The sequence below is a fragment of the Ornithodoros turicata genome, chromosome 7 (assembly GCF_037126465.1).
Source record: "Ornithodoros turicata isolate Travis chromosome 7, ASM3712646v1, whole genome shotgun sequence".
NCBI classification, from domain to species: domain Eukaryota; kingdom Metazoa; phylum Arthropoda; class Arachnida; order Ixodida; family Argasidae; genus Ornithodoros; species Ornithodoros turicata.
Window position 1 is genome coordinate 39,799,665 of NC_088207.1, and position 25,651 is coordinate 39,825,315.

At 46.8% G+C, this 25,651-nt stretch overlaps 2 protein-coding genes across 3 annotated transcripts in view; both read right to left on the reverse strand.

The window, feature by feature from the left end:
• Positions 1-228: 228 nt before the first annotated feature.
• LOC135401092 (uncharacterized) lies at positions 229-4,426 on the reverse strand. The gene is made up of 5 exons (XM_064633260.1): positions 4,097-4,426; positions 3,651-3,759; positions 2,950-3,133; positions 646-759; positions 229-557 (listed from the first exon to the last, which is right to left on the reverse strand). The coding sequence occupies exons 1-5, from the start codon at positions 4,289-4,291 to the stop codon at positions 341-343; spliced, it is 819 nt and encodes a 272-aa protein (XP_064489330.1). The 5' UTR covers positions 4,292-4,426; the 3' UTR covers positions 229-340.
• Positions 4,427-12,479: 8,053 nt separating this feature from the next.
• The window catches only part of LOC135401094 (mucin-2-like), a 52,337-nt gene continuing 39,165 nt past the window's right edge, over positions 12,480-25,651 (reverse strand). For both annotated transcript variants that reach the window (XM_064633262.1, XM_064633263.1), the window contains exons 2-10: positions 24,439-24,497; positions 19,389-21,981; positions 19,264-19,322; positions 18,918-18,995; positions 18,542-18,607; positions 16,468-16,564; positions 16,318-16,385; positions 15,887-16,087; positions 12,480-14,439 (exon numbers count right to left, since the gene is read on the reverse strand). In XM_064633262.1, coding sequence (XP_064489332.1) covers positions 14,221-14,439; positions 15,887-16,087; positions 16,318-16,385; positions 16,468-16,564; positions 18,542-18,607; positions 18,918-18,995; positions 19,264-19,322; positions 19,389-21,981; positions 24,439-24,497 — 3,440 coding nt within the window. In that variant the 3' untranslated portion in view covers positions 12,480-14,220. The remainder of the gene's footprint in view (positions 14,440-15,886; positions 16,088-16,317; positions 16,386-16,467; positions 16,565-18,541; positions 18,608-18,917; positions 18,996-19,263; positions 19,323-19,388; positions 21,982-24,438; positions 24,498-25,651) is intronic.

Sequence of the window (25,651 nt, forward strand, 5' to 3'; positions counted from 1 at the left end):
AACCACGTGCACCGGACATTATGCTACTACTCACTTATAGTTTACCGAAAACCTTAAGTCCAATTACAGAACTAGATGCGTAGGAGAGCAAAGAGCTGCAACAATTACCAATCCACTACCGGTATATACTCTTGTTATCCTAAGTACAGAAATGTTCAGGTCAAGCCCTGGAAACATGCTAGGATGCTCCAAATCTAAAAGCCAGTGAAACATTGTTGAATCGAAGAATAAGAATAGGCAGTCAGTTTATTCACAGGACAAAACAGTAACATGAATGCTAAGAACAAAACTGGTGTGCCTTGTAAAAGTATGATGTAAAGATACGTGTGAAGTGTCTCATTCACTCATCATGCACAACCGAAGGCACCGACGGAGCAGATGACTTGAAGTACTCCAGGTTGGCATAAATAAAAATGTTAACCGCTACAACCGCGAGAACAATCAGTGCCTTGACCGCAAAGGAGAACCCACGAGACTTCTGCTGCCCCTCAGTAGCACAATTTGAGGGGCCTTGTGCAGAGAGAGAATTCACGGCACTCCCTGCCATCCCAAAGCCACTAAATAAAGAGAAAGAATAGCCATCACAACATTTGAAGTCTTTAAAAAAAAAGTTCAAAAGTGAGGGACCTAAAGCTCCAACCTCACCTTCTTGAACGAACCGACATTTGAACAGGAGCTCCTGTCTTGGAGAGTACACTTTGGGCACTGAATTCAAATGGCCGATGTTCAGACTGGATGGTTTCACTAGAGCTCAGTGATCTGTAAGGTTATTATATGCAGGGTACATTTAAACAATAAGTTACAGTTCTCAACCACCACAAAACTGTTAAAATGAGCATCAAAATACATGGCAGAGACATACTTTAATTTCGTGAATCAAATTTTTCGAGAATTGGGCACAGATAGGGGCACATATTTGCGGCCACTAAATTTAGCAAAATCTAGCCATCAGAGCTTGTGGCCTGATTGCTTCACTTTGTGGTACACCTTGTGTTGCCCTTACAATATTTATTTAAAGCAGCACTGCAGAGGTTTGTAGGGTAAAGCAGTTCGAATGCTTGCTAGCAACCACATGTGAAAACAAAGTTTATGATTTTATCATGGTTTTCGAAGTGTCAATTCTTGCTCTAACTTTTTTCGTGCCCTTCACAAATTTTTCAATTCGTGAAATTCATGAAAATTAGGGGTGTGCGAACGATAAGTGTTTGACAGTACTAGATCATGCATACCACGTTATCCGACATGGAAACAGGTAAATTGCTTCCATGGTACATTCCAAACATTTAACTAGTACTTCAAGAGAAACCCAATACATCAAATGTCTAACATTTTCTGATCGTTTCTTTCTATCCCCACCTTTTCATGCGCTACTTTTTTGCAATTGGACTTGTGTATTCAACGTCTATCAAGTCAAAGGAAAAGTCTTCCTTGTTATGTTCGGACAGCAGCTGAAAGCTGCGGTAGGTACTGCTACGAACGAAACTACAAAGAAGTCTGTCATGAAGGTTCATTAAAAGTGATCAATTCCAAATGTGCTGTGTGTGACACAGCATGTGGACATGGTATGTGTAAAGTGGATTCCCGGTCACACAACTTCGCACACAACATATTTGTAACATAACATCCTCTATGTAATTTGGCACACCTTACTTGCTGCACAATGTCATACTGACCCCCTCGGAGGTATCCACCCTAAGGTATGAACTCTTCATTTTGAACACAAGCAATTAACGCAATTAACACAGCCACAACAGTTGTCCCAGGCACAGGACATTGTGCTGTGAGAGGAATATGGGTGAGTGAGGGTGCTTCGTTATCATCATTTTGTTATCGCTAGGGGAGTATGGACTGCTCTAAGATGCTGTCATATAGTAGTGAAAAAAAATAGAAGGTACACCATGGTGCATAATTGCACAGCTGCAATGTGCACCCATGTGTGTGCAAGCGAAAGTCATGTGTGCTAACATTACCTAGCGAGCTCAAATGCAGAGGAAATGAAGATAATCACAGCATGGGTAGTACCACGGGTATAAATAAAATGTCTTACGTAAATAAATATAAAGTAAGTTCGCTCTCTAAGCATTGATTCGTTCATTTCTATTGCAGACGGCAGTGTATTCGAACTTTACCAGGTCTGTGCATTAGTTTCCCTTCCTTCTTGCATTAGTTAGAGACCCACCCGCATGTCGGCTTTCCCACGGAAAAGAACCAGTGTTTTCAAGTAATTCATGTATCTTATCAGAGTAAAAGACTGAAGTGAATTGTGAAGCCGTATTTGAGGAAACCCAGGTTTCAAGGAAATGTAGGGGTAGGGGCACGTTATCGTTTGAGGAAGTAAGGCAGACCAGGTTGTTCGCAGATAACTGTGTTAGTTTGTGTTCAGTCTTTTACTCTGATAAGATAGATGAATTCCTTGAAAACCCGCGTTAAAAACTTGTTTATGGATTGGCGTGGAGCTGGTTTGTTGTGTAAGGTGTGTAGGGTGTCGGCTCATTAAACCCTTGTTGAAAGTGCAGTGCGTCCGTCCTGTATCATCCTTATCTGCTTTTAGCACTCTTTTAGCAATTTTATTACATTAGAACTGCTCCACATGAAGACCCACTCGATATTACTATATTTCAGAATACTATTACATGCATTTTTAACACGTTTATGTTAAATTTTTTAGAAGTATCGTAACTTATATGTTACTTAGTGAGTGGGCAGCATCGATATCAGAGTGCTTACTGTCATTGTAAAATGACGTGTGGCACAACTAAAAAATGCCATTCGAGACCAGATTGCCATTAGACTATAATGCAAATTTTCGTAACTGTGCAGCACACACGTTGTGCACCAGAAAATGTGGTAAATGGAGTAGAAAAATTACACCATAACAGTTCAAACAAAGCAGAAGTGCAAGCTCTATGCACTTGGATCTATCGATTGTTAAATATTTGAGAAGCCAACCTGTTAGAGAAGAAGGTGCTTGTGTGCGTCTGTAAAGGTGTCCCACCATCTTCATCCTCTGTATTTTCTCTTAGCTCATCCTCTTCTTCTGTTCCTGAAAACTCCTCTTCTTTTACCTTTGGGCTTGCAACACTTCCATTCAAGAGACGTTGAAGACGCTTCTCATAAAGGTTGCGTGTAGTATCTGCAACCAAATAAACACAAGTTATAAGAGCATCTCATAATGTATTCAATCTATGAGACAAGTCCAGGAGGCCACTGTGGTTGCTGTGGCTGTAAGATAAATACACAGGTTAATGCATCAGTTCATATGAACTGGTCTGCACTCATCTGGCTAGCTTGTGGACCTTTTGGGACCGATTGGAAAATTTGCATTTTCTACATGTAACATTCTTGTATTGCAAAGCTGACACTCAAAGCCTTTGTGTGCTGCTAGGACTATCAAGTCATACTTTTGTGCAAGGTACATGCTCATGGCCTGCATAGCTGCTTTCTGGTAGTAATAGGGACTATGACATTTTCCTTGACGCACACAGGATATGTGACATAACATGAAGGGGCTCTTCGATCATTCAAGTGAACAGCATGTTATAGCCATATCAAACACCAGATTCCTCATGTTCTCAAAATATGTTTCCAACTGACGTTTTCTGACTGAAATCACAGCTGACGAATGCGGCTGCTGAGAAAAACTAACTCACCTACAATAGGCCCAACTGTATCGTCCAGACTGTGCAGCTTTTCATACAGAGCGTCATTGCTCAGGGAAGCGATATCTTCTGACACACGGAAAGGCACGTCACCGTGGTCCTATTGGGAAGCACATCATTAGGCACGTATTACAAACCACGTTACTTATGCTGCACTCTGTTCCTGTTTGTGTATTCGAGCACTGCGGAAAGGAGTGATAAATAAAGGCAACCTGCAAATCACAAGGCGGCGCAGAAGATCAGGAACCCTGACGAGGTTGAAATGCGGCCGCTGAGGGAAACGCATCGGGTTCGGCATCTCCCATATTTCGAGCAGAAGGCTGCTCTGCTGGGGCCGGTAGAAGTACAGCTTTCTGCTCAATCGACCGGCGGTAACCAACCCGAGGCTTTTCCCTCAAACTAGCTTCGCCGGACGGGTGCTATTACGCCTTACACACCCCGTGGGAGTGGCTCTCCGTATCTTCGTCACTCGAAAACCCGTGCAAACTGTCTTCCGCACGAGACCGTCGTCCAGATTCAACGTGCTTTCTGTACAGACGAACGAGTACTTCCTTCTTTGGTGAACCAGACGGAATGGAAACGCCTTTCTGCTGAAGCGCTTCTTTTAAGTCGGCTCTCGTTAGCTCTGACATTCTGCTTTTATACCGTGTTATTATTCAGAAAGTGAGTGATTGCAAAAACAAGCATGCATAAAGTTCTACGCCTCGGTGCCTAACATGGTGCGTAACCGGCAGATTATAGCCGAAGACAGAACGCCGCAATTTCGTAGTGCAACGAAGCACGAAGGTCGCGAAATAAGAATGTCATGGACAGATTTTATCACACAATGACAATAAAATTCATGTTCAGTTCGGGTTGTCTCACCACGCGTGTGCGACGCGGAAGAAAAACAAAAAAAGAGCATTTACCACAAAGCATGTCACATGAGCCGTTCCACAACTGGCAGGCGGGAAGGATTATTGTTCAAACGAGTACCTCCCGTGGGTGCCGAACATTTCCAGTGAATACTGATGCATGTCATTGTTAAGCATCCTGCTCATCACATCCCTCGTGTACATTAGCAGTTGGCATACAGAGCTCTTACCGTTTCAATGGTGGGTACATCCATTAATGCGTTCGCTGGCAAATACAGGTGTTGCAGCGTTTCTTGCTTCTTCCCGTTGTTCTTCACCAGCCTACCACCCCTACCACTGCGAACGACTTCTCAGCAGAAGCAAATGAATGCTACAACTGATACAACCTACAACTACAACCATACCAAATTTTTTGGAACGCTCAAACCTCAAACAACGACGAATATGCGAGGCAGCTTTAGCGCCTCGTTGTGGTTGTGGCGTGCAGAACATGCGTGATTCCGAAACTAAATATAAAGTGCGTATTTCTGGGCAAGGTTGTCACAGCGAATTATATGAAACGTTTTCGTTTGAGATCTTTGTTGCCCACAGGTTGACCCATGCCGTGTTCGTCTCAATTTGTGAAGAAAAATGATGAGCTTCATAGTGGGAACCACGAGTAGTTGGTAGAGTGTCGCTTCTCGAGAGGAAACAAACACCAGTGCCGGATTTACAGTGGTCGGGGCCCTGGGCAGCGCGCTAGGTGGGGGCTCTTCTGCACGATCAGTACTTTTCATGGTGCTTCATAACTGTAAATTATGGGCATACAGATGCCTGACCTCGGTGCGCGTATTCCGTGCGATATATAGGTATATGAAAAAGTTCAATGCCCAGCAGTTGGTTCGTTTATTACCAGACAGTTTCCAGAAATAATTTTTACAGCTTTTTTTTTTTTACAGCAACTTTTAGATTTTACAGTGAACATCTTTTAAGATCTCGTATCTACTGTCTTGCAACCTATTCAAGACTACGTTACGTTGCTATAGCGCAAACTGGAACCTTCGTTTACTTCCTCACTCAAAAATCGGTAATGAGCTCTGTAAAATGCTTCACTATCGAAAATGAGTGCTCACAGGAACTGCTGCTAGCAATCACATTGGGATCTATATGAAGAGCAACCTCTACATAAGGGAAAGCTTCCTTCACTGCTTTCTCCATGATCAGTGCGTAGAGGAAAGATTCTCGGCTGCCAACCTCGTCTTGCAAAAATGCCTTAGAACAGAGGCTACAACGTATACCTCCGGGATGCCGATTTCTCCAAAGAGATTCCGAACCAGGACGATAGCTCTTCATACGCGGACAGTAAGTACAGATACAAATGTAAAAATGAGCTAATGCTCCGTGGCTGCACGTGAGGCATATGTTTACAAGTCAAGCGTGCCACAATCATATACCGGGTGTTTCAGTTAAATCCCCGGGCTAAATAATTCGCGAACGGGTGCACCAATCGAAGAACTTTCTTTTTTACAAGTATCTATCCGATACCGCCTACAAGCTGCACACCGTGTGAATGAGTGGGAGGCGCTCATTATTTAAATAAAAATTCAAATGAGTTTCGTAAAAAAACAAAACTTCTAAAGCAGGGCCCTGTCGGCATTAAAATGGGTACTACCCCTTTTGGGACCTTCAGTGGACACCATTTAGAGAAAAATCTGCCACCGAAGCGGTCGTTTGTTGCAGTAATTAGTTGGTTTCGGTTTGCATATTTTGTCGCGGTTGGTCGCGGTGAAGCGCAAAAGGACGCTCTTTCACTCCCTTATCCACCAATGAATTACGTCCTTACACCAATCAATTACACCAATGAATTACGTCCTTTTTTTGTGTGTGAGACAGATGAGATTTTTGTGTGAGTTCGCCCCTGGCCAATACTACTACCGGAACCTCCTTTTCGGTTGTCGCGTGGTTCGTTTACGGCTTTAAGAACGTATGGGAGTGATACCTTACACAACAGTTAACTGAAGCGATCGTCTCTGGTATAGCGTGTTGTGGTTTATTTTGGTTTGCGGACTAGGAGTTGATGAGGAAAACGACGTGAGCTTCTTCGTCTTTGTGGGCGTTTGCTTACTGTTCGATCTGGTTCGATTTTTTGTTTGTTTTTTCTGTTCGACGATATTCAACGGTTTCCATTAAACTTGGTATTATAGAGCTGTGCTGCTAGAAATTTTTTGTCTGAGTGGAATCTTAGGTTTTCACAACATAGCGCTCGTCTTGAAGCAGCTGTAACAAGATAGACCTGGTATAGCATAGCTCAGTTCGTTGTAATGCGCTTTATTTATAACTTTGACAACATTCATCACAATGTACAGCGTCCAAAGCACTCTTCCAAGCACTCCAAAAAATACTATGTTATCTTTCGAAATAAACTTTATGTACAAGGGCGAATCACTGGCTGGTAGTGTTTAGTGTGTGTGACATATGTCGGCACAGTTCCCTTAGAAGTCGGCCCACGACGCACATTCCCCCGGGGCGTCAGTCGTGACGTTGCCCACCTCTGTGAGGCCGACAACGACGAGCCCTTTCACCAGGACCACCACCACCACCAGGGATGGCAAAACAAAAGGACTACATCTCCTAATCCTTTCTCGCATGTTGTTCCTCCTCTTCGACTATACAGTCTACACTGCTTTGAAATCCATATCCCTCCGTGGATAGTTAGCAATAACGCTTCCAATGGACACACTGCTTCTCTTCCCATGGGTGATGCATAGTATAGGTGACGGCCTTCAGGATGCCCTGATTTTTTATCAACTTGCCCACGGTATATAGGAAGTTCGATACCCAGGTAGAGGACACGCCACGCTCTCACCAGCTTCACACCTAGGACTGTCACACCGCCGAACACCCCCTGGTCTCTACCTGTGCCACCCACCTTCCTGACCTCCAGATCCGCAGAGCTCAGGTTCCCCCTCAAGTCCTTCGCGCCCAGTTTTATGCTCTCGTAGATGCGAAGTTTTCCACCTCTACCGCCGCTTACACCGATGGCACATCTCGAAATGGCTGGCAAGTCCGCGTCAGCATTTGCCATCCCCGACGAAGGCGTAGTTCAAGGACGTCGCCTTTGGCATTGTACATCATCCACAGCTGCGGAACTCTACGCCATACTTTTCTTTTTGCAGTACATCGTTCCATTCGCCCTCCCCCCCCCTCCCCGAAATTGGGTGGTCTTTACTGACTCAGCATCTGCGCTGCAAGCAATTAAAAATTCTGGCATCCGAGGCTCCTCCGCACCGTTGGTTATGGATGTGTTAACCGCTTACAAACTTGTCTACGAAGCAGGACACAGGCTTGCTCTCCAGTGGGTTCCCGGCCATTGCGGTGTCGAAGGCAATGAACTGGCGGACAGCGCCGCCGAAGCAGCTCTGTCGTCTCGGACACGGACGCGTATTGCACTGCTGAGAGGCGATCGGCGGTCCATACTTCGAAGCCTTGTGACTCCTCTGGCTACCCGCCAACGGACCGCCGACATACTACCCCCCGCCATGCTGAGCAGAGTTGACCCAGCGCTCGCTTACCGCATGCCAGCACATATCTCTCGTCAAGACGCCGCGTTAGTTCCTCGAATGCGCCTCGACGTGGCCTTCACAGCACAGTGGCGCTACCGCTTGAGACAAGTTAGCTCTCTCCACTGCAGTCACTGCGGTGCTGTTGAAGATCTCGAGCACGTTCTTCTCCATTGCCCACACTACCACCCTTCCCGCTCCGTACTCTCCGCCTCCCTCAACGAGCTAGACTCCCGTCCCCTCTCCCTCACAAAATTGCTTGGCCCCTGGCCGGATCCAGCTCACCAACGCTCTGTCCACAAGGCTCTCTTCGCGTTTTTGGACGCCACAGGACTTCGATCCTCATTGTAACGGGACCCATTCTTTCATTCCCCGCTTCACCTCCAGCAATGGGGTAGAGTATCACCCCCGGTGATGAAACTCCCCACCCATCATCCTGAACTAAAGTTGTTGTTGTTGACACCCAGGTAGGGCGCACGCACGAATACAAGGTCACCTACGCTGAGTTTCGGCTGGCGTTACGTCGACTGCCGAAATTCCTCTTCATGCGCCGCCGAATACCCATTCGCTGCTGGGTGGAGCAGTAGTCTGCAGAGAGATCTCCTCATCTGGAGCGCCGAAGCCCTGTCTGTCCTTTTTAACCTTTGCAAACTCCATGTGGATTAAGTGGAACAGTTCATGAAATGTTGGGGAATATTGACAGTAGACGGACATGACAATATTGGGGAATTATTGTCATGTCCATCTGTCAATATTTGGTCTTGTAAACCTGCACGCATGGCATCAAGCGATGTAGTCCCTTGTGGCAGTTCTCATATTATCCCATTCAAATCTCTTTGCAATCTTATATGTTGTCACGAAGCGAAATGGGCCGGCGGGTCGTCGAATAAACAGAAAACGGTTTATTAAACTACTTGGTAGCAAAAGCACAAGAGTGATAGCTCCCTGAACACAAGTGAGTCCAAAGAATGAATGCTCCAGCCTGGAGCGTACAAGCATTTAAGCGTCGCGCCGAAAAGTCTAGAAACAGCACGTGCGTTTGCCAGAGAGCAGGCGACGTGTCTGGAAGCTTCTTGCTTCTTCTTCAGCACGCACCATGATGGTTTCGTGCCTGCCCTGGAAGTTTCTCGAAGATGGTTCGTGACAATATGATATGTATGACGACCGTCCTCACGACGAGAAGAGACGGACAGAAAGATAAGATTTGGCGTCCGGACACCGGGTAGGGGAAACCAAATAGACAAAACGTTTAGTAAGCGTTAATAGGTAAACTGTAGCGATACAGGTCTCTAAACAAGAAGATCTCGCAAATCTATACCCAGATACAGAAGTGTCACAAAGGTGCGCACCGCAAAATCAAGAGCTCGCAATTGGAATTCTAGCTGCCTGTCAGTTCTGGCGTTCGCAGAGAGCGAAGTAGACGGTCGTACGGTACGGTACGGTATCATGGGGGTGGTCTTCAGACACAGGCGGATGGTCTTTCGACGACACTTTCGGCACGGGGCGTACTGCTGCCGTCTACCGGACTTCGTCTCTCGACTCAGACGAGCGGTCTTTCGAAGACATCTTCAGCACGAGGCACACTGCTGCTATCTACTGGCCTTCGTCTCTCGACTTACGCGCGGTCTTTCGACGACACCTTTGGCTTGGGGCGTACTCCTGCCGTCTATCTGACTTCGTCTCTCGACTCAGGCGAGCGGTCTTTCGAAGACATCTTCAGCACGAGGCACACTGCTGCTATCTACTGGCCTTCGTCTCTCGACTTATGCGCGGTCTTTCGACGACACCTTTGGCTTGGGGCGTACACCTGCCGTCTATCTGACTTCGTCTCTCGATTCTAGCGAGCGGTCTTTCGAAGACATCTTCAGCACGAGGCATACTGCTGCTGTCTAATGGACTTCGTCTCTCGACTCATGCGCGGTCTTTCGACGACATCTTTGGCTTGTGGCGTACTCCTGCCGTCTGCCTGACTTCGTCTCTCGACTCAGGCGAGCGGTCTTTCGAAGACATCTTCAGCACGAGGCATACTGCTGCTATCTACTGGACTTCGTCTCTCGACTCATGCGCGGTCTTTCGACGACACCTTTGGCTTGGAGCGTACTCCTGCCGTCTATCTGACTTCGTCTCCTGACTCAGGCGTGCGGTCTTCCAACGACACCCTCTGCGTGGGGCGTACTGTTGCCGCCAACCGGACTCCCATGATCGTCGGGACGAGCGCACGGTAAGTCAGCGCTTCCTTGCTTGAGTCATTGCGCTATAGGTATCAGCTCTGCCTTCTTTATTAGGAGTCTGCGTGGCGATCTCAGGATTGGTTTCCACGGCTTCGTGTTACACAGAATTCGCAGGTTGACGCCAAGACGGAATATTACACCTCCTCACCCACAGAGGACAACTGGTCCACACGATACCTATTATTTGAGGCACGTTCGTTGAAAACATGCAAGGGAACACTTATGTTCAAGAGGATTCGCAGTTTCACGCCAAGAAGGAATATCACATCCTCTGAACCACAAAGGGCAACTGGTCCACACGATACTTATTGCTTGAGGCACGTTCACCAGGAACACTTATGTTCAAGAGGCATTTCAAGAGACAATTATGTTGAAGAGAAGGCAATATGTAATATTACGGCTCCTCTGACAGTGTGGTGGATGGCAGCACAAATGCCATGTATGAAGCTTACCTTCACACAGGACAGGGACAGGAAAGGTTGAACAACAGGATTCGCTGTAACAAGATGCTATATCTATGCCCCAGTGCACACGTACAGGCCCAGAGAAAGGGTCTCCAAGACACAGAAAACCACATCCAGATTGAAGCAAGGGTCCGGTGGAAGAATGTCATCTTCACAATGAAGGTCCCTTGTGGGGCTGTTCTGGTACCCATGAAATACAGCAATTATCGTCCGACAGCAGCAAGGTGGTGGTGGTATTTCTGAAAGAGCTCTCCATTGTCGGGTTGGGCAGCGTCACGACTGACGCTCTAGGGAAACGTGCATCCTGGGCCGATGTGCACACATATGTCTGACAGCGTCTAAGGAAAACCAACGAAAAACCCCAGACAGCACAACCGGCACCAGGATTCGACCCCGGGTAGCTCCCAGTCTCGATGTGACATGGCCAGCACGCTTATCACTGAGCCACACGCGCTGGTGACAGCAGGTGGTGGGGGTGGTGAAATGGCTCGCCGTGGTCAGCCTCACAGAGGTGGGCAACGTCACGCCCTGGGGGAATGTGCGTCCTTAGCCGACTCCTAAGGGAACTGTGCCGGCATATGTTTGAAAGCGTCTGAGGAAAACCCAGGAAAAACCACAGACAGCACAGCCGTCACCGGGGTTCGAACCCGGGTACCTCTCAGCAGTGGTTTACTCAGAATTTTGTCCTTGGGGGGGGGGGCTACGTAAGGGGGTGTCCTTACATGCTTTTGACGAAATATTGCGCAATCTCACAAAATTTTAGTGGGGTCTCCTGCAGATTTTTTTGGGGTGTTAAGGGGGTGTAGGGGGTCTGGATAAATCACTGCCTCCCAGTCTCGACGTGACATGGCCAGCACGCTAACCACTGAGCCACGGGAGCCGGTGGACGCTGGTGGACAGCGCCAGCCCATATCCATCCTCACACGGGTACACCAAAACCTATCGTGTCCCACCGATCAAGGGCTTCTTCTTCTTCTTCTTCCTCCTGCACCAATATGTCAGGTACTTTCGTACTTCCTCCGTGAGCAGCTCGTAGCCCTCCCAAGGCTTGAGAGCGTTCACTTCTCCCTCCGCTTAATTTACGTCCATCTATTTTGAGGTGGATGGCTAAACGTAACAGGGCGTCAGCACATGTGAGGTCAGAAGCTACTGCATGGCAGACCTTGAAATCAAAGTGCTGTATTTTGCAGATCTTCCCTTCTTATCCTTCTTGGGCTCAGATATCTCTAGGAGGTTCCCATCTTATCATTCCCTTGGGTTCAGATGTGTTCAGGGGGGGGGGGGGGTGGAACAGCGCCTGGTTGTCCTTGAAAATCTCAAATACCTGGTCTTAGAAATAAGGACAGAGGCACTGCAGGGCCGATACCAGGAGCGGACTGACCATACTGACCTCACCGGGACGCGTAATTTCCGGTGGGCTGCCGCCATATGACACGCGTGCACCGCCCGGAACGGTACATGCCTGGAAATAAGTGAGTGAGTCGCCCCCCCCCCCCCCACCTCCCGTGGGCCGGTCTGGTATTATTTTCCCGGTTTTTTTTTGTCTGAGTTCGCCCCTGGCCAATACTACTACCAGAACCTCCTTTTCGGTTGTCAAGTGGTTCGTTTCCGGCTTTAGGGTGACACTTTACAACAGTCAACTGAGATGATCGTCTCTGGTATAGTGCTCATCTTGAAGCAGCTGTGACAAGATCGACCTTATATAGCATATCTCTTAAGGAAAGTCACTCAGTTCGTTGTATGGCGCTTTATTTATAACTTAGATAACATTCATCACAATGTACAGCGTCCAAAGCACTCTTCCAAAAATACTACGTTATCTTCCAAAATAAACTTTATGTACAAGGGAAAATCACTGGCTGGTAGTGTTTACTTCATTGCCAGTGATGTAGTCTCTATTGCATAGCCGTCATCTCTACGAAGAACCTGTATCGTACACTGGTCACAGCACATGCTGCTCGCATTTGTTACACCCTGTTGCTCGCTCCAATAGCAGATCGTATTAATACATGATTGTGAGCATCCGAAAAATCAAAGGCGGTTTGACACATGTCGTGCCATGAGACCATACGCTCTTCACTACACTAGCAAGACAAAGGGACATCGACTTCCAAGGAAAGATTGTTCTGAACGATTAAAGCTACATCGTTTCGTTAGCTCCCAGGTCACTATAGTAGGCCACTATGAGGTTACAGGTTAGAATCCCTTCGTAGTTCCTTCTTATTATTGCAGCGCTCGTTGCCATAATGAATAAGGCCAAAGTGGACATACTTTGAAGAACGTTACAAATAAGTTAGCGTTCGACAAATGGCGCGGGCATAGTGAACGAAAGCACGCTGAGGAAGCCCACGTGGTGTATAAATCAATGTGTAGTTGTCATCAGTAACCTGGATTATTGTCTCGAAGGCTAGAAAATATATGCCATCATAACCCTTATTGTTCAAGGTACATATAGCCAGGACGGATGCATGGTGCTTGTTTTTTTTTTTTTGTTTTTTTTTGCCAACTGTAATCCACATGAGAGCTGCCAAATGTATGGTTCACATATGCTAATATGTGTTTTTTTAAATTCAAGGTTCCATGGCGTTGCTGTCAAGTGGAAGCCTCAATTGCATTACAATATATGCTATCGTCAACGAAGTCCAGATCTTTGGACGTTACCTCTTGCGATTTGAGGAGCTACTGAGTCCGGTTCTTAACCAACATTTCTTGCCTCAGAGTCATTGGGTAGAAGGCCATCAAGGTGCATAAACATATCGGGGGCATACGATCGGATGTTACATAAAGAAGGATGTTTTGCAGACTACATGCTATGTAGCACATACAAAATGAATTTACAAATTCCCATTTTGTTTGGTCCTGTCATTACCTTACTTCATAACTTCTGACATTTAAGCGCATGTAGGAATTCTTCGAACCTAAACGTTTTTTTCTGCCTGACAGGTATCTGCGAGGTACTGCACTGATACTGTGTCAGCATGCGAATAAAACGCTAACTTAATGTCCGCGGTACCAGTACAAACGGTACTTCAATGTGCATCTCGCGTTATTGATCTGTACAGCACGAGTCGAGTGCACGTTGAAGACGCTGAAAACTCAATGTGAGCGAAATATATGTAACTATGCTGAACAGAGGAATACAATCAGATGTATTCCTCTACATTATGTGTGGAACTGTCCTCGTTGGCATGGGACGTTTTCTTTTAAGAGGCTTTGTTAGAGTATGACTCAACTAATCACAACAAGTTTTACCAAGGAATATCTATGGTGCAGCAACAACAGATGCTGAACTCACCAAACACATACAGATCAACTGTGATGGCTACGATGCAGCTTGTTTTCACCAACACAATTGTGGTGCACGTTGTAGACACATACGCGACATGCATTCACAATGAGTCCGACGACAAGGCGAGTCAGTATTCCTATCGCATTTTGGTCCCTGGTAGAAAGAAATATTAAAGGGGAATTGGCTACAACTTTGTGTCCTGGTTGTCTGGACCGTTCTTCGTTTCCACAGGCACCTGACCAAAAGGCACAACCCATCCGTCGTTCTCTTTCGTAAGGTGTGTTCCATTCCCGTTGATAGCGGCTGCCGTGTCCTTCATTTGAGCTTCCTCTTTCAAGATTTCACTGCTCGGACGCAAGTCACCAATCTCGGCTCTGAGGGCCATGTCTTTGCTCAACTTCTCCTGGAATTGGAAGCATATGGATTGGTTAGTAAAGCTTCGTGCGCAACAGTATATTCGAAGGGATACCCGAATATATCGAATTCCGGTGGTGGAGCGATAAGAGACGTAAAGTTAACTGTGTTGGTGCATGCGCAATCGATATAGTACATCATTGGAGTACCTATGCAGATTCCAACAGTCGTGCCAACATTTCGCGCAAGTGCTGAGCCAGCCCTAGCGAAGCTTCGCAATGTAGTTTAGGAGCGTCAGTAAGAATAAACGGACCACTAGAATTTGTTTCATGGAAGTATTTGATGGATATGCACTGTTCGATCTAGCAGCTAACTGTGTCCGAGGCCACCACAGCCATCGCAAGAATGCCTCGCTACAACGAAGCTTTGCTTATTTCTTTTGCCCTCGCTGTAGACTTTCCCGGTCATACTTTCAAATATCAGGTTGCTTGGGGTAAGTGTCTGTTGGGCTACAGAGCATTGTATAAGAGTTCCATATAACCGGGTTCTATGTTTGACAACATTCATGCAAGTTCTAGTTTCATCTACGACATTCTGTCGTCCCCACTATACCTTCCCCGGTTACGCTTGCAAATGTGTGGTTGCTTAGAAATAATTAGTGTCTATTGAGCTACGAAACGTTCATGAATCGGAGTTCGATATAAGCAGGTTCTACTTCACTAGTACATCCATGCAAGTTCTACAGTTTCATCTACGACATTATGTTGTCCCCACAATAGTCTTCCCCGATTAGCTTGTAAATGTAAGGTTGTTTAGGAGTAATTAGTGTCTATTGAGCTACAAACCGTTGATGTATCGGAGTTCGATATGAGCAGGTTCGACAGTTTCATCCACGACATTCTGTTGTCCCCACTATAGTCTTCCCTAGTTACGCTTGCAAATGTGAGATTGCTTAGAAGTAATTAATGTCTATTGAGCTACGAAACGTTCATGTATCGGAGTTCGATATAAGCAGGTCCTACTTCGACTACATTCATGCAAGTTCTACAGTTTCATCTACGACATTCTGTTGTCCCCACTATAGTCTTCCCCGGTTACGCTTGTAAATGTATGGTTGTTTAGGAGTAATTAGTGTCAATAGAGCTACAAAACGTTGATGTAGATCGGAGTTCGATATAAATGGGTTCTACTTCGTCTACATTCATGCAAGTTCTACAGTTCCCTCTACGACATTCAAAGCGAACTCACTTGTGAGATTTGATGGTGAAGGCGTGCCCTCTTAAAAATGCTTAAAACAATGCAATTACGTTACGATCACAGAATGATAAATTACAAGATGTAGATTGCACTTTCAAGTCGAAACACGTGCGACAGATTTATTGTTCTGCTTCGGCAATCAACTATACGGCGGAGTAGAAAGAAGGGTCAGCGTGTTTACTTCAACACGTTTATTGAACCACCAGGATTGGACCCGGACACGGGGCAAGGGAACTCACAGAGTCTGGCGAGTACTTGTGCGATGTACTACGACACTTGACAAGCGTCAAGATGCACACAATGAGGATGACGAGCGCTGTACAGCACGCGGCTATGATGATGTAGATAAGGTTCAGCGCTATCCCAGCCCTCGCCAAGGCTTCGTCGTGCTCCTTCACCAACGGCAAGCCGTAGAAGGCGTTGCTTATGCTCAGCTTAACCTGCACGACAGAACACTTGTTTTAAAGAAATCACAGTCCTTCACGAAATTACTGTGAACGCATCTGTACCAAGAGGTTTCAATTTCATTTCAATGTGGTCACTCCTTACGTGGCTTCTTTAGTCCTGAATCCATGGGAAGTACAATGAAAAGCATACTGATATTATGAAGTGGAAGACAGCCTTCGCTCTCTCTCTCTCTCTAGACGTAAGACGCACGGAAACCACGTACCGCATCCTCCAACGTAGGCCTGGTTTCATTAAGGAATGGCAGCAAGATTCGACTTGGAACAACGGACCCTGGAAAGTGTTCGTATTTTACTGACTTGTTGTCGACAGAGATTATTTTCTGAAGGAACTAATCACGGGAAACTGTACGTACCTCGCGTTTGGTTCACAACGAAGAAAGAGAGCATGTCCATCCCGTGGTCGCTCTTGATGAAGACAACTCTGGGCTCTACCAGCGGAATTCCAACTCTCTGTGGATCCATTAAAAAAAATACGTGTGTTACAACATGGATATATATGAAGATACCGTGCATATACTCAGATCTATGTGTATCCAGAGTACGCTATGGACCTCTTTCACATACGCGTCGTGTCCTAGCGACTCTCCAGCGAACCACGCTCGGCACGCGCCAAAACAAATCCACGTGGGTAGCACAAAGAACCAATACCGGTCCGGAGTGGGACCGACGAGCAACGAGCTCGCGCCGTTCGTGAGGTCTCTCCACTGGTCCCCACTTCTGTCGTCCCCATACTCCGCCATCTAGTGAAGACGGAGATAACCCTGTCCGGCGCCTCAAGGTCATGCGCATGCGCATAGGCCGTTGTGAAAAAGGTCCATTGCGCAAAATAAGGAAGGGTTTTGTTCTTTACAATCGAGCTGAGACTGCTTAGGCAGATCCATGGCCTTCGGCGACGTCTGCTTGCCTTTCACCCCAGTCAGCACTGCTGATAATCTTCAATTTCTCGCTCAACGAAATTTGTGCGTTTATTTTGCCCGCCATTTCAATGGCAGCTATGCCCTTATCCACAGCCTCCATAGGCCATGCCGCTATGCAAAGATGCACGAGCATAAGAACTACAATGGCCAGTATGAAAGTATACACTGGATTGGAGTAGCGATTAGCTCTACGTCACAACATGCCCTTGCGCATGAGAGGAGAACAGAAGAGGGGTCACGGGACTGGCCAAATAAGGAAGAAACTTGCCAAACACGTGTATATGGCTTTGTAAACTAACCACCAGTGATCAGACTCCGCAGTCAGAGCCGTGTATGAGGGAGAGTTTGGCCATCCTTTGATCTTTTGCCGCCTAGAGATGCGGGCTCGCCGTGACGTCAGACCCGTCATCGCTCCGCCCACCTGGCCGGAATGAAAGGCGAGCCGCGGCGGCACGTGGAGATTTCAAGGCTGTGCCTCCGCCCCAAAATGGCGGAGTGAAAGGGACGGGGAAACTACACAGCAGTAGCTCCGCTCGAAAATGGCGGCGCTGACCTTCGCGCCGCCCGTCGTGTGACGTCAACTGACGCGGTTTAAAACAGGCTCCTCCCAATGGCCAAGCTCTCGTAATAAACGGCTCTGTCCGCAGTAGTTTCTGTGTCGGCGCACTCTTGTCGCGACGTACAGTGATGCAGCTGTGCAGCAGTAGCCAATAGGAGCATGCGTAGGGCGATGCCTAAACGTGCCGTTCCTAGGTTGTACACAACAAAACTTGCATAGATCATAAGGTGTTACACGGCCTCCTACCACCTCTACTACGACCTACCGAGGACGAGGACGTTACCAGACACGATTCTTTCTGTCGCAAGTTCGAAGTAAGGTGGAACTCAACCATCGGACAGACCTCTACCCGAGAAATGTCATCATGATGTTGGTAGACAGACTGAAGCCAAAACAAATCGGAAGGGGAGGGCTGGTTTCCACGAGTGGGCACTTGTTCGCTGCCTCCTATTGAAAGAAAAGTAGGATCGAAGGTCGCGTCCCTTTCAGGGATCATCGTAATCCCCTCAAGACCGTGGCTTTCGTGCGCGACCTTGTACGCCTCTAGCTTCGAGCGTAGTTCAACTCTACCAAATTGGTGGCGCTGTCGAACACTATGACGTCATGTGTTTACAAACAGGGAGGGGTCTCGGTCTATGGAACAAAATATCGTTTACCGTAGCCGATAGACCGGCGGCTACCGACCTTTTGCTTTAATCTACCTGCAATCGTTGGGTTTCCCATGCACTCTTCGACAAGAGTTATCGTGTGTTATATCTGGATGTCCGTTATAGCCGGATCCATTTCAGCGAGTACGATGTCCTTTATCCACGTTTTTCTTTTTCAGAGATAGCCAACTGTTGTGCATGTGTTCTTTCAGAGATAACCTGTCAGGGGAACCTCAGGGGAAGTGCTGTAACGGCAGTTGAAGCAGAAACATGTCTTGTTCCCGTATTATAACTTCAGGCTTACCATGCAGTATTCCGATAGGCGCTCTGTGACTACTGTCCGGAAGGCCTCTGCTTGAGTGTGGTTCCACTGCGTAGAAACATTTTTTTTAAGAGAACTCGTAATTGCCTTTCTGTGCACCCATTTAGTTAGGAGGAGGCTTGCATTAGAAGGAAAACAAATCTTCAAAAAGTCATAGATATATGCGAGCAAGGAGAATGACATTCGAATATATATCATGACGACCTGTATCATCAATAAAATAAAGGTAGTGTTGTTGTTGCATCTAAAGAGCGCGCAGTTTCCACAGCGGATATTGGAGCTCCAGGGAAAAGCCACGTCCCTATACCTTGCACAGCTCTCGGAACGGCCATGATTAGGAGCTGTTGACATTTCTTACCGTAGAAAATTCTACCGTTACGGTGTTGTTGAGTTCTTCTGGTAGAAGGCACGACACAGTCAGGTCTTCCCGGTAATCCTGAATAAAAGAAAAGGAAATGGTACTTGGGCGATGGCATGTATTAATGGGCTTGCACAATTCGGCAATGAGATCCAAGAATGCCATAGGCTGAGGAAACGGCAGAAGTCGTAGTTTCAGAGGCACTGGAAACGGGAATAAGCGAGAAGGAATACTCGACGGGGCGCAGCATATTTCCTCGAGGCTTAGGAAACCAACAACAGAGGCTCACTTGTATTTTCTTTCTACGTTCATACCCCAAAACAGTCGTATCGTCAAGAACACTCACGCATGAATCGGCTGTGGGCTGATCAGTAGATGCGGCTGGCTCCGTGGAACTTGGCTCATCTGGATTCAAGCAGATGAGTGTGAGGTCATGTGGCACATAACAATGTTACCTTTGGTACACCGTACCTGTTGTGGTAGTCTCTTCTGTATCATGCGCAGCAAGGATTGTCGCAGCTGCTGAGCTGATACCGTACAGCTCCGGGAACAGAGTGCTGAGCAAGTCGGGCACTTCGTTATCCTCTTGCGTCGCTATGTCCTCAGCGGTTGGCGCAGTCGTCTCTTCGTCATTAACACTCGATGTGTAATTCAGGAACCAGGAGCGTAAGTGAGTAGTTGGATGTGAATTCGTCGTCTCCGTGACGTCCTGGGGTGCCACAGGCGTGGATAGCGCATGCACGGTCGTGGTCGACTCAGCCGTGTCTGGAGATACGGGGACTGTTGTCTCTCCAACTGAGAAATGTTTCGGATTTCTACTGCCAACGATCACGTTGATGGACGTGTCGTTTTCGTCAGCTGTAGTTTCCGTTGTCGCAATAGGAAGTATTACTTCATCCCGTGGCGTGGTAGTCTCCTGAGCGATGACAGGAGTAACGCCACCTTCAGTAGTTGTCTGATCCACAGGACCTGTTGGGACCCAAGTTGTTTCATCTGGACTGGCATAGACTGTAGTGCTCTGTAAACTAGGTTCAGTGATGACATTCGTCGTTGTTGTATCGCCAGAAGGTCCTCCCATGACGACTGTCGTCCCTCCTGAAGTTGTAAGATCTGAAATGGTTGTCTCACTAGGAGGTGTGGAAGTACCGTCTTCCACAGTCGCAGACGCTGTTGTCAGCTCAGAACTTTCCGTTGAAGGAGTCGCAGCTACGGCTGCCTCAGTACCTAAGACCAAAGCGGGTGTTGTCATATCCACTGTTGTAGATGTGACGCCTTCGCCCGTAGTGACCTCAGGATCGTTGGGGGCACTGTCGACAGGAACGGTAGTTGTCGTTCCTATGGGTTCTGACTGAACTGCTTGTGTTGTACCAGTAGTCGTGCTGGCGTCGATCTCATTTGTGGTCGTTACGTCAGGGACAGTGAAATCAACTGGTACTGAAGGAAGCGTTGTAACGCTGCCTTCAGCCACAGTATGGCCTTCGGCATCAGTGGTATACTCAGTGACTTTTTCTACGGTTGTTGGTAGCGGGTGTATGCTAGTTGGCTTCACTAGTTCGCTCGCTATGGTGTTCTCAGAAGACACTGGTGTCGTGACTTCCGGCGTACCCTCCGTTGTCGTGGGTACTGTGTCACCAGGTAGAAGTTCCACGCCGATCGACACAGTGCTACTAGAGCTTAGCGTCGTCGTCGCAGAGACATCGGTAGATGACTGTTCGTTTTCGACTTGGCTGGCAGTTGTGTGCTGCACGCTCTCTGTAGTCGTAACAGTCTCTGCCTCAGTTGGTTGAACAGTGCCTTCAGCGTGACTAGTGATAACGGTAGTATTGGGAACAACGGAGATCTGTTGAGCTGTTGTCGCTGAAGAGGTAGTGGTGGGGAGCGTGGTCTCTTCTGCCGAAGGATTAACAGTCGTGCCCTCGCTATTTTCAGTCACAGCGTCTTCAGCAGGCGTTGAAACTTCGCGATCTGACACAGGAGTAGCTGCTACATCTCCACGACCTTCCCTGCCTTCTTCTGACGACTGAGTCGTTGTAGTATCATTTTTGCTACTTGGTGTGGTTAAGTGGAGTACATCAGTCTCATCTGCCGTCTGTGCGACATCTGTTGTGGGGAAAGCCGCACTGGTTTCCGTAGAAGATTGTATGTTTTCTGCGACATTCGTTGTGACGGTCGGGTTACCTTCGCTGCCCCCAGTAGGTGAGGCGGTGGTCGGGTTCGCGGTGGCAGTGCCAACCTCTGCTCCAACGGTCGTGGTTCTGCCTTCAGTTGGTGGATCACCCTCCTCCGCAATGCTGGGTGCTGTTGTTGCCTCGGGAGAGGATTGTACTTCGGTTGTGGTCGCAGCCACAACTCTTGACACGTCTTGCGGTGCTTCCGTGGTCTTCTCAGCAACCGACGTTGTAACACTCTCGTCATCCTTCTTTGCGGGTTCAATAGTGACAGACCCAGCAGATGACGTTTCAACCGGATCAGCTCCTCTTGTGTCGCTGGCAACGTTCTCAGAGCTAGTCACGTAAAGAGAAGAAGTTGTCTCTTGGGGCGTTGTTGGCTGCTGGGAAATGTCAGGTGATACCGTAGTCTGAAGCTCTGGTAGCGCATTTGGAGGCAAATTCGGTACAGATGTCGAGTAGAGCCCGTCATCCGTAGTTACTGTGGGTTCATGCGAAACATCTGCGCTGGTCTGCTCTTGAACAGCACCCGTTACGAAAGAAGGTTCATTTGAAGTAGTTGAGGTATCAATGCCGCCTGCTGAGCCGGGTGTTGTGAAGTGTGTGGTATCTTCTGGTGCGGCTGTGGTAGCCACTCCGACAGTTGAGGATGTCCCCAAAGCTGAAGTGGTTGTGTCAGAGGAACTCGTGGTTGTATCGACAACAGGGCTGTCAGAAGGTGCGAGCGTAGTGTCAGGGTTTTTATCAACACTGACGTCTTGCTCGGACGCTGCTGTTGAGGTTAGGCTTTCGTCAAGGTTCGTTACCAGTCTCGTCGTTTCGTGGGGTAAGGAAGATGTTGGCTCGTCTGGTACTGTTGATGCTTCAAGTCCTAATGTTGTTGTAACCTCGCCATTCTGAAAGGGAGAAAAGGAATTTAATGTAACATGTTACTTCGAAATATAGGTATGTGCGCATCGCTACGTGAAAACCATCGTCTAATTATCGCGCTTTACAGCTACACAAAATAAAAAGAATGTATCCGTATATCCGGACAAGTGAGGCCAGCTATTCCAGGGCTCTTTCTGCTGTGCACACACTCCAAGAAAACAAGGGAGTAATTTTTGTCTTTAGTCTCTAGATGCATCGCCAGAGGCATTAGTTCCTTCGGGAACAAATGCACGGAAGTTTACGCGAAGCTCACGGACTGTTTGCAGTGCTGGGGAGTAAATTTCAGGGCCAGGGCACTAAAATGGGGAGTATCTAGGGTACCAGAATCTGTAATTGCTTCGCAATTTACTTATTTTTTCCTTAGGGGGCAGACTGTAGTCGCTTCCTCCGTGGTCTCTGCATCTGTGTCCACTATGTGTCTACTGGTGTCAACCATCCAATCTATCCACACTCTTAAAAAAAGGGTGTACTTTAACTCCTTTTCCTTGCCGCATATATCACACCCTTTTGGAGAATACAATTGTACACTCCAAAGGGAGTGATATATGTACTCAGAAATGCCTCAGAGATTGATGCCTATAACTATAGCACCTGCAGCATATACCGTGGGGTATTCCAGGTCTCCACTGTATCACACGCATGGCAATTAGGCTTATACCGACCACTTTCATCTTGCATTAAAAATGTTGCCGCTAGAGGAATGTTAAATGTCAGGACGATGGATCACTGGGGACGGAGATAAGACGGCATGTGGAGGCAGTGCATGGACTGTATGTCTGTACAGTGAATCATTCAGTTTCACATTGTGCTGAATGTTCCTTTGTTTCGTTTTCAAAACTTACGAACTGTGCTTCAAGAAGGTCTGCCTTGTTATGTCCGGATATGCCCCTTCGTCCCCACTGATTCCGTCGTATCCCGGAATCTATCGTAAACCAACGGTATATGCCCCTTCTCCAAAGCTGAATTGAACACCATGTGATGTTCATCATTCACATAAATCACTGCCCTTCCACCGTCGACATCTGCCTATCATTCGTGATTAGTCCAAGCCATACCGGCTCCTATATCAACATGAGGCATATGAAGTCCCATACGTAACTTAAGCGTGACGTTTTGATTTACAGTGAACCCTCGTTACTATGACCATGGTCGTTCCCGAAAATTTCGGTCATAATGCGGAATTGTCATATTAACGGGGGCGATTTGCAGAGGTTTCACTGCATTGTTCCCCAAGAGTACGGTCGTAAAGCGCGTATGTCAAATTATCGGGGGTCATATTAACGAGGGTTCACTGTATGTGGTTCGTTATAACATAGACACATTGTACTGCACGCCAAAGTATTAAGGAGAAAATAATTCATTTCTTGCGTGCCGTAGTTGGCCTGCCTAGTCCATTCCCATTGGCTCTCGGAAGCACGTAACTTCTTCCGGGACTGCCTGACTGGCAGAGATATATGCCGTGACCTCACTGTTGGATGAGTTTCGGTATTCGTGGTGCTGACTTTCTGCGCTGCCCTTTGCCGTAAAATTTGGAATGCAGATTCATATGGATAACAGCCTTTTACATTCATCCACCAGTATAACTTGGAATGCAGTGAAACCATGCGGGGAAGGCAACTCCTGTGGCCTTGTGCTTACGCGAAACGAAACTGTTGAGTCTAGGAACAGGGAATTACGAACTATTGAGCGAGTAGTTATAATGCGTTCTAAGTAAATTTTTACGTTTCAAAGCGAGGTCAACAATTGAAAACGGGCTACATTATATGATCTCATTTCCGGTCGTGAAGTAAAATCATTGGCAAAATGGAGAAGCAAAAATGAAATTGAAGGAAATTGAGCTTTCCTGGCGGCGTCATGACACTGTCCATTTGTTTGCTTTGCTCACGTTGCGGCCTTATACATCGCGGCATGCATCACTGCACCTTCAAGGGCAGGTAGTGATCTTTCTAACGGTTCTGAACATCAGCCAGGCATAACAGCAAAAGTGACGAAACACTAGGGACATAAGGGGAAGTCACGCGGCACAGAAACGTTGTTTTTGTTGACCAGCTCTCGCGTATCCTTAAGTGTTTAGAGCCGCTAAATTTAATTTTCATCTGTCGCGGCACAGAGCATCCAAATACGGTGCTGCATATCTCCAAGATCCCCGCCAATCGTTGAAAAAACGTCGTTACATTGATATGATGGAAAAGTAATTAGTTGGGATTAGTTGTGCGCAGTAAGGAGTTCTGTTGAACTTTTCAAAATAGTGTCAACCGGCACACTCATACTATTAAATTTGACAAACTTGAAATCAGTTCATCGTATACACATTATCTGTAGCATGGGCATCGGTACATTTTCCAGCTTCAAACTTGCGCCCGATCTATAGAGCTCGAATGTGAAGCAGGCGCTGAGATCAGGTGGAACAGGTAACGACTTACGGCTCGCAAACTTGGTGCTGTGGTACCTTCTTCTTGGCATTGGCAACTGCAGATAAGTCCTGCAAAGGCAATGAAGCAACTCGTATTAATTTTGCTTTAACCTTCTGTTTTGTACTTGTTGCGTAGCTACTCAAACGTAAATTAACAAAAAGGCTATAGATTAGAGCCTGGCCACAGTGTTTATACGCCACAACAGAAATTGCATGTGCCTGCATTATGTCTGCACATGAATGTGACATACCCTCAAATCGTGACGGCATTGAAATGGCAAGGAACACGAAGTCCTCAGTTTTCGGTTTCGGTTACCACCGTTGCTGCTTCCGTTTCCGTCTCGGTTTTCGGTACCGCCCCACCTCCAGCGTTTTGCTTTCCCTCTTTCTTTTCTTCCCTTTTTTTTTAAGTACCATTGTGACCGTGACAAAACTTAATCCCTCTAAGTTCTGAAGTCAATTTTGAGGACTCCAGGGATACATGCACACAAGAGACAATGTTATTCAAAATACACATATAGGTACGTGATTTCTGTGAACAGCTAATATGAACATGGTTTCCCAGGAATGTTACTCACGCTTGCAACTTCCAAGTCACCATAAGCGTATAAGAACTATGCTTCTTCTATTTACTGGTATACTACTTACTTATATGCTCCAGTTTGATAGTTCATTTTAGTTTTAGTTCTTCAGTTAATTTTAGTTTACTTCATTGAGGTTTATTTCATAAATTTATCTACATGATATGGTGAACAATTGCAATAATTCGGGTCCTGCGGTGCCCGAATTATTACCGTAAAGTATTGTCGTTTCCGTTTCTCTTTCAGGTATTCTAACTGTGCGATTTGTGTTTCTATTACCGTTACCTGCTATATTTCCGGTATAATACCCCCGTTTCCGTTTCTGTTACCTTTCCCCTGAGTACACCCTTGCCACATATATCACTCCCTTTGGAGTATACAGTACAATATATATATATATATATATATATATATATATATATATATAGATTAGAAGCTTAGGAGGGCGGTTGACCACGAGAATGAAATAAGCAGGAAAAATCAGAAGACGACAAAGAGCTTACAGGAAAACACAAAGGGGAGTTTATTAAGACATATAGGGATAGGGGTCGACGTTTCGGCAGTCAGCGCTGCCTTCGACGGGACTGGGCCAGTCCCGTCGAAGGCAGCGCTGACTGCCGAAACGTCGACCCCTATCCCTAT

Excerpts from the sequence above, each read along its gene's own strand:
- LOC135401092 (XM_064633260.1), bottom strand. The coding sequence starts at position 4,291 with ATGTCAGAGCTAACGAGAGCCGACTTAAAAGAAGCGCTTCAGCAGAAA. Across the intron at positions 3,134-3,650 it reads TACAGTTGGGCCTATTGTAG|ATACTACACGCAACCTTTAT; the intron begins GTGAGTTAGTTT and ends ATTTGGTTGCAG. Across the intron at positions 760-2,949 it reads AGCACCTTCTTCTCTAACAG|ATCACTGAGCTCTAGTGAAA; the intron begins GTTGGCTTCTCA and ends ATAACCTTACAG.